This window comes from Oncorhynchus keta, chromosome 19 (assembly GCF_023373465.1).
Source record: "Oncorhynchus keta strain PuntledgeMale-10-30-2019 chromosome 19, Oket_V2, whole genome shotgun sequence".
NCBI classification, from domain to species: Eukaryota; Metazoa; Chordata; class Actinopteri; order Salmoniformes; family Salmonidae; genus Oncorhynchus; species Oncorhynchus keta.
The window spans coordinates 39,756,976-39,766,311 of NC_068439.1; the positions used below are offsets into that span (position 1 = coordinate 39,756,976).

General features: G+C 43.8%; 1 protein-coding gene across 1 annotated transcript in view; it reads right to left on the reverse strand.

Moving 5' to 3' along the window:
• Positions 1-8,888: 8,888 nt before the first annotated feature.
• Positions 8,889-9,336, reverse strand: part of LOC118398272 (prolyl endopeptidase-like) — a 20,370-nt gene continuing 19,922 nt past the window's right edge. The window contains exon 15 of the mRNA XM_035793453.2: positions 8,889-9,336. This exon is cut by the window's right edge and continues 250 nt beyond it. Coding sequence (XP_035649346.1) covers positions 9,292-9,336 — 45 coding nt within the window. The 3' untranslated portion in view covers positions 8,889-9,291.

Here is a 9,336-nt window from a genome sequence, read left to right on the forward strand (position 1 = left end):
TTTCAACTCCCTCCAAAGATTTTCTATGGGGTTGAGATCTGGCTAGGCCACTCCAGGACCTTGAAATGCTTCTTACGAAGCCACTCCTTCGTTGCCCGGGCGGTGTGTTTGGGATCATTGTCATGCTGAAAGACCCAGCCACGTTTCATCTTCAATGCCCTTGCTGATGGAAGGAGGTTTTTACTCAAAGTCTCACGATACATGGGCCCATTCATTCTTTCCTTTACACGGATCAGTCGTCCTGGTCCCTTTGCAGAAAAAAAGCCACAAAGCATGATGTTTCCACCCCCATGCTTCACAGTAGGTATGGTGTTCTTTGGATGCAACTCAGCATTCTTTGTTCTATTTGGTTCTATTTTATTTTATTTTGGTTTCATCTGACCATATGGCATTCTCCCAATCTTCTTCTGGATCATCCAAATGCTCTCTAGCAAACTTCAGACAGGCCTGGACATGTACTGTCTTAAGCAGGGGGACACGTCTGGCACTGCAGGATTTGAGTCCCTGGCGGCGTAGTGCGTTACTGATGGTAGGCTTTGTTACTTTGGTCCCAGCTCTCTGCAGATCATTCACTAGGTCCCCCCGTGTGGTTCTGGGATTTTTGTTCACCGTTCTTGTGATCATTTTGACCCCACGGGGTGAGATCTTGCGTGGAGCCCCAGATCGAGGGAGATTATCAGTGGTCTTGTATGTCTTCCATTTCCTAATAATTGCTCCCACAGTTGATTTCTTCAAACCAAGCTGCTTACCTATTGTAGATTCAGTCTTCCCAGCCTGGTGCAGGTCTACAATTTTGTTTCTGGTGTCCTTTGACAGCTCTTTGGTCTTGGCCATAGAGGAGTTTGGAGTGTGACTGTTTGAGGTTGTGGACAGGTGTATTTTATACTGATAACAAGTTCAAACAGGTGTCATTAATACAGGTAATGAGTGGAGGACAAAGGAGCCTCTTAAAGAAGTTGTTACAGGTCTGTGAGAGACAGAAATCTTGCTTGTTTGTAGGTGACCAAATACTTATTTTCCACCATAATCTGCAAATAAATTCATTAAAAATCCTACAATGTGATTTTCTGGATTTTTTTTCTCCATTTTGTCTGCCATAGTTGAAGTGTACCTATGATGAAAATTACAGGCCTCTCATATTTTTAAGTTGGAGAATTTGCACAATTTGTGGTTGACTAAATACTTTTTTGCCCCACTGTATATACTTCCATACATTTTTTCAGCTGGTACTGGGAGGACCTTCAGACGAGTCTTGTGAGGTCATTGGGCGTGCTAGATCAAAACTGACATGTACTGTATGTGTTCGTGAGAGTCACCTTTCCACAGAGAGGTCAAATTAGTGTGTAGCCCAAACTTGCTCCTGTAAGCCGCTGTGGAAAAGAGCTTCTGCTAAATGACAAAAAAATGCAAATGTGAATGTAAACTGTTCGGATGTTAGACAGAAGTTGGTAGATCAGCTGTACCTACTTCAGATGAGTCCCAAGACGCTCGTGGGGGTCGTAGTTCAAAACGGAGAACACCATCGTGTTTGTGAGAGTCTGGTCTTTCCAGAATCGTAATAGTTTGTAGGCCAAACAGACGATTTTGTGAGAAGGACGATTTTCAGGATGTCTCATGGTCTGACAAACACCGCTCTAGCTCTGTCACCTTTCACCACAGATGCGGAAGTGCGACACAGGCGGATGCCGTGGATTGAGACACATCCAAAACAACCAAAAATCTGTAGCTAAAAGTGACTGATTTTTATGAGGATTTTATTAGAATGCCAATTAGATTTAAAGCGGGGGTGCGGACATCGACCTTCGGGGGTTAACTCAGGGGGGGTGGAGACTTATCAAATTATGATATTGAAGTTTTTATTTATGTTTCTTAATTTGGTAAATGTTCTATATGTCACGGTCTTCCTCCTCTTCATCTGAAGAGGAGAGGCGAGAAGGATCAGAGGACCAAAATGCGGCGTGGTATGTGTTCATAGTGAATTTTAATAAAGAGAACACTGAACACTGCAACACTATACAAAATAGTAACAAAAACAATAACGACCGTGAAGCTACAAAATGAGACCTGTGGTGACACAAGCCACTAACATAGACAATCACCCACAAACAAACAGTGCAACCCAGGCTACCTAAGTATGATTCTCAATCAGAGACAACTAATGACACCTGCCTCTGATTGAGAACCATACTAGGCCGAAACATATCATGTTACCAAATCATAGAAAATCAAACATAGACTGCCCAACCAACTCACGCCCTGACCATACTAAATAAATACAAAACAAAGGAAATAAAGGTCAGAACGTGACACTATAACTTACTTTTACTTTAACAGTGTGGAAGTAGGTCGTGTATGGAAGAAAAAAAACAGCTAATTGAATCCCTTTTTAAATTTAATTTTAATGCAGCAAAATGTGATTAAAAGTTCAAGGGAGTGTAGACTTTCTATAGGCACTGTTATACCTTATAATAGCCTATCTACATATTTCAAATTAGCGCATGTCATGTGCCCCCTGCCCACTTAGCTAAGTGTTTAAATATTAGCCAACAAATAATTCAATAGAAGAAAATGGAGAGAGAGAAGGAGAGAGAGACAGTTCCTTAATATATAATGTATAATACAGCCAATATATACATTAAGGAACTGGAAGTCTCTTTCCATTTTACTCTATAGAATTCCATATAAAAACCTTCAGTGTCATAGATCGATGCCAGGAGTAGTTTATGTGGATGCTGATAGATTTCCAGTGTTGTCCTTTGTTTGACAGTGCAGTTGAGCGTATACATATCTTTCTGCCAAGAAGTGATGAGCCTTTCAGCGAATTAAATAGGCAGGACTTTCCAGCCTCCAGTGACAAAAAAAAGCAGAGAAAACATTCTGTGACTTGGATGACTCGAGTCTCTGACAATTTGATGGACTTTCCTCTGACACTGCTATTATATAGGTCCTGGATGGCAGGAAGCTTAGCCCCAGTGATGTACTGGGCTGTACGCACTACCCTCTGTAGCACCTTACGGTCAGATGCTGAGCAGTTGCCATACCAGGCGGTGATGCAACCGGTCAGGATGCTCTCGATCGTGCAGAATTTTTTGAGGATCTGGGGACCCATGCCAAATCTTTTCAGTCTCCTGAGGGGGGAAAAGGTTTTGTCGTGACCTCTTGGACAATGATAGTTCGTTGGTGATGTGGACACCACACCTCAGCCACTGATGGGGGCCAAAGGTTTTGTAGTCAGCTCCTTTGTCTTGTTGATATTGACAGGTTGTTGTCCAGGCACCACACTGCCAGTTCTCTGTCCTCCTCCCTATAGACTGTCACATCGTTGTCGATGATCAGGCCTACCACTGCAAACAATGAACGTGTTTGGCCACGCAGTTGTGAGTGAACAGGGAGTACAGGAGGGGACTCACACCCCTGTCCCCAGTGTTGAGGATCAGCGTACAGCCACGTCCCAGGGATGTTAACTTCGTGGGCACTATGGGGCCAGTTCAGAACAGCATTCTCACATAGGTTTCTTGTAGTCCAGTGCGATCAGCTCCTGTTGTCTTGAATTTGATATCTGATCCGGGAGGATACTGTTGTTGTGACCAGGCACCACACTGCCTGGTTACACTTCCTTGGGCACAGGGACTATTGTGGTCTGCTTGAAACATGTAGGTATTACAGACTCGGTCAGGGAGAGGTTAAAAATATTAGTGAAGACACTTGCCAGTTGGTCCGCACATACTTTGAGTACACGTCCTGGTAATATGTCTGGCCCTGCAGCTTTGTGAATGTTTAAAGGTCTTGCTCACATCGGCTACCGAGAGCTTTATCACACAGTCATCCAGAACAGCTGGTGCTCTCATACATGCTTCAGTGTTGCTTGCCTCAAAGCGAGCATAAAAGGCATGCAACTCGTCTAGTAGGCTTGCGTCACTGGGCAGCTCGTGTCTGGGTTTCCATTTGTAGTCAGTAATAGTTTTCAAGCCCTGCCACATCCGACAAGCGTCAGAGCCGGTGTAGTAGGATTCAATATTAATCCTGTATTGATGCTTTGCTTGTTTGATAGTTCGTCTGAGGGCATAGAGGGATTTCTTATAAGCGTCCGAATATATAGCCTATGTACCACAGTTAAGGGCTGTTCTTATGCACGACACAACACTGAGTGCCTGGACACAGCCCTTAGCCTTGGTATATTGGCCATTTATCACAAACCCCAGAGGTGCCTTAATGCTGTTATATACTGGTTACCAACGTAATTAGAGCAGTAAAAATACACGTTTTGTCATACCCGTGGTATACTGATATACCACGGCTGTCAACCAATCAGCATTCAGGGCTTGTACCACCCAGTTTATAAAAGCCAATATAATGACTTGTTAGGCTATATTTCAAGTAACCTAGTGTCTAAATGTTCCCCTGAATCCCCCTAACTGGCAGCAGTAGGCTACATGATCTGTGTCGGTGTGCGTGAGTTTCTCTGTTTTCTTACTACCTCAACTGCATCACTTTGCGACAGCGGCTTTTAGGGTTTGCGTTTGCGGTGATGTGCACTGGTGTGGCTAAAATGCAGATTTTTTTGTCCCAGTCCGCCTCTGACTGTTCCAGTGCATTTCCAAATGTTAGTTAGTGTCCCGAATTTATGACAGTGATAAACCCTCTCTGGACACGTAGTTGTTTTCTGGAGGATTGGTCAGGCAGCATAGGGGTGAAGACGGATGCACTTAAAGACACTTTTCACGTCTTCTGGCTGACCAGTCGGGAACAGGGGTCTCAAGGTTGACAACTCTCTGATGCATGACAGTGAAACAGGGTTTCCGTTGGCGTTCCTTACAGCAAGGTCAGCACTTCTGTACACACAGTTCTGTTCTGGTGTTCTGCACCCACTGAGAACACAGAGACAGCCCCGCTGATGGACTGTCTGCAGCCACCTGTGTGTGTGTGTGTGTGTCGTGCTCTGTTGTTTACCACATTCTGGTCTGACCCTCTCTCTCCCATGCAGCATACCATCAACTACTATATTCAGTTGAAACCCCTAGCTAATGTATTTTTTCAGTGCAAGGGGTAAGGTTTCTTGACTAAGCACAGTCAATTGTCAGATGCTATATTTTCACAACATACAGTATATTTTCCTCTGCATAATACCCACTTTGATTTAAAAACACATACAGCTAAAAGCATTGCTAAAGCATTGTAGTTCTACATCAGTTATCTGCTGAGACCCATCCACTGCAGTGAAGCCAGGAGAGACAGGTGTGTGTCAGACGATCCAAAGCACAAATAAGGTCTATAATCATCTCCCTATAGAAGGACATTAAGAAGATATTGTCACAGCCAAGATGATAATATTTGACACTGCAGGGATAGCTTGGAGTGGAATGAAGTGTAGAAAGACAAAGGGTGCCACGGTGCCCCTTAATCACCCCACGTTCACCCTCCTTTCTTTAGTTTATATATCCAGAGATAAGAGAAAGTTAACACACACTTTAACATAGGCTATATTCATGTTTTACTGAATAGTCTACACACAAAGTACCAGTCCTTGTAGCCTACTGTCAATTCCAAAGACCTGTCGTCCAGACTCAAGACACAAAACTCCCAATAGGCTTTCCTCATAATCCGCTTTCATGCACTGTTTCAATTGCTAATTACACTGCATATATTTACAGAACTATAACTTCTCAGGTTACTATCCTATAGGTAATATATTGTGAACTATATCTAGTGAAAAGAAAGCAGTCGGTCTTCAATGAGACTATATGAATGTGTCCAAGCTCAACGTCTGCTTTTCAACAGACAATAACCCTGCCCCTTGTCTCCACTCGCCTAATGAATTGTTTTTTACCCTGTTTGGGAAAAATGTACCCTTCCCTCCCCTCCTAATTTTCCAATTTGCTGTGTCATTTATATGTAATTGAGGATCGTATTGGGCCATATTAGTCCCACAAATAGGATGAAATACTTTATTGAAGTGCTGCTTTATAAAGAGGCCCTCATAAACCAAACATCAATTGTGGCCCTTGGAGGAGACTAGGGCTCTCTGGGATATTGTGGGGTTTTGTATAAGAGGCTGTAATTATTTCTCGGAGGGCAATCCTGGTTGCTACTCCACTACCATTATATGGGACACTTTTTTTTCAATGGGTTGTAATGAAAAAGAGAGTGCTGTGTTGCTCTGCTAGTGTTTGCAACTCATATTCTTTAACCAAATAGGAAAAGCTTGTTTTCACCTGCAGAGACCTGGGCCTGCATAGGAATGTAAAGGTATTAGGATTTTTAAACATCGGAGAACCTTGCAGGAAAGTGGCTTTTCTTTCTGTTTGGGGGAAGTGGAACTTTGTGCCCTTGATGCTTAACTGTTCACAGATTGTAAACAGTCAAAGCAGAACAATACACGTGTTCTGCTTTGTGCGTCAAGACAAACCCTACCCTAATATTGAAGCATATTGGGCTACATTCAAAAGCTTTAAACGTTTTAAAATTTGGAAAATGATGTGTAAAATACAATTGGCCAACAGAATCTGTTAAACTTTTGTTTTCATTGTCTACTTGTTCATGGATACCTGAGCTTTGGTAGATACACTCAGCACTATATCACTTTACAAATCACTGTGAAATCACCAAAGCCTTAACCTCCTGTCTCTGGGTGGAGTATCTGGTTATTTGCAGGGTTAAATTCAGGGGACTTTCTGGCAGCAGATGTTCCCCTCAGCCTGTCGCTAGGATTCCTTAGTGGCAGAGGGGCCGCCCATGAAAACACCATTAGGCCCCACCAGTAGCCAGACGAGCGTGTGTCCAGACTGTCAAATTGGGGCCAAGCCACAGCCACCCTACCACCCTCTACCAGCGCCATGAGTCTTTTGCCCTATCAACTCTTAGATGCAAAACTACATAACATGAAAAGGAAATGTTTCAATCCTTGTCATACAATACACCTTGGTAGACATAACAACAAAACACCACCTGGGCCGTGACCCTGGCTCCAGTTGAACTGAGCGAGGAGGCGCAGTGGTGGCAGATGGGGAGTCTGTGAATAAATCGATTAGGGAGCCTTTGACGGATGGGCTTTGTAGGGGTGCACGACACACCAGAGAATTAATTTGGCTAGGCGAAAAAGCCATGCCAGGACCATTCATCTCGGCACAAATTTGGCAATTTCCCGGGTCTAGGGGCTCAATTAGGCAGTGTTTCCAACCGTTTTGGGGGGGAATAAGGCGCATTGAGGAATACGTAGTGCTGATGTTTCTGATGTGTGCGTTAATGATGAAAGATTTAAGGAATAAGAAATTAGCAAAAGATAAGAGCGGAATAGCTGAATGTGTGTAAGCTCGGATCACACCAGGTAGATTCCACAGAGGTAAAGTTATTTGCTATACAACCAGGTTAAATTAAGCAACCTCGTTTAGCCATAGTCAATCCCTTTCTTTCCTACATGTGCAACAGTGCCAATAGCTGAATTGCGTCCTGTATTTCTGAATCCCCTGTGTGATGAGTTCCACCCCACTCTAGTCCCCACCCTGATTCAGTGTCTCTCTAGATGATTTATGTGGCAGGGTCACTGTATGACCTCCAAACCCGCCCCATCCATTCAGCACCTGTCACCAAACCGCCTATGTGCGCTTACTGAAAACCCGGCCATGCGTGCAAAATGGCAATTTTCCATCCTCCCTAAAAATCCCTTCAGTGGGAAAGTAGGAATGTGATAAGTAAAACAGGTGTGCCACTCAATGTGCTAACGAGGGAGCTGAACTGCACGCACCATTGGCCACAACATCTGTCACGCTGCTGAATTAGATTCTACCCCTGGAAGTTTGCAGAGTGAGAGGCGATGATGGGGAGCTTATATTGGATACAAATTAGATGGGGGGGCACAGAACCCCTGGTCTACCTCCTGGTCCCCAGAGTGTAGAGGGCTTGTGACAAATTATAGGGTGGCATATTGGAGGGTTACAGACCGATACCTGTCAAGAGCCCAGGGCGGTACCACCTCTGACCCCTACACCCTCCCCTAAGAGATGCTAATGAGCTCGTCAACCTTAACCAGGCCTAATTGGAGGCGTTGATTGTCCCTTAAGGTCGGGCGGGTTTGAGCCAGCAGTGCGACAGCTTGCCACTTCCTGCTAGCTAGGGTCACATGGCTCACCTCTGTTCTCTGTGTAAACAAATTCAAGAAAAGACAGACACCTTGCATTTTAACAGACGCTCTTATCCAGATTGACTTACAGGAGCAATTAGCATAAAGTGCTTTGCTCACGGGCACATCAGCAGATTTTTCACCTGGTTGGCTCGGGGATTCAAACCAGCAACCTCTCAGTTACTGGCCGTACGGTCTTAACCACTAGGCTACCTGCCGCCCTTAAGCTTGCTATTACGGTGTGGTAGGACTGGAGTTGCAATTTGTGGTTGTGGTTATAAAACAAGTTGAAAGACTGAATAGATTAATTGAGCAGGACTGAATGAATCTTCATATAATGCAACGAATGACAGCACTGTTTTTAATTCAACCTTGTCTTTCAATACAGAGCGAGCACTTGTATAAACACATTTACAGCTAATAAAAATGAAAGACCTTGAAATGGGTCCATTTTCAAAGAGCTAAACACATTCAGGCTATGGTGGATGGCACAATGGAGAAAGCCACGGTATACATTTTGTGCTTATTTTTCTCTGAATAGGGTAGCTATTTGATAAGACTGTCATCGGTGAGGGCTCTTAGCAGTCTGGCTGACAGCTAAGGTTGCACAGTCAGGAAGTGAAGCTCCGTAAAGTTATTCCACTGTAACATACTACCACCTACTGGGTATAGAAGACAAGTGCATCCTAGAGAACTAAGTGGAAGCAATCTTACCCACAAAAAAATTCCATTACAGGAAAAAGTGATAAATGATGTACAATTGGCAAAACAATCGTAGAAATAACATTTTATTTATACAAAATAAAGTGAATATATTGATAAGTTATCAAAACATCACAGCAGGGTAGGCCTACACAAAACACTTATTTGAAGTGTTTCTAAAATGAATGGTGGAAAAACGATTGGAACCATTTCCCTGTTTGACTGTTAGATTTGATGGGTATTATGACACATCCACTGTGGGGTTTTATAGTGTACAGTATCAGTTTGTCAAACACCACCTGTTTTCCCAGTGCAAGTTACTCTGGTCTCATCCTCCCTCCACTCCTTAAATTTCCCTCCCCCATTCCTCTCTCCTAACCTCCTCTGTCTCTGCTAATCTCTCCCACTACTCCTCTTTTTCTCACTTTTCCTTTACCTTTTCCCTCCCCTTTTCTCCTCCCTCCCTCCCTCCCTCACTCTCTCCAGCTCAGCCCCAGTGTCTGGGCGATGAAGGAGAA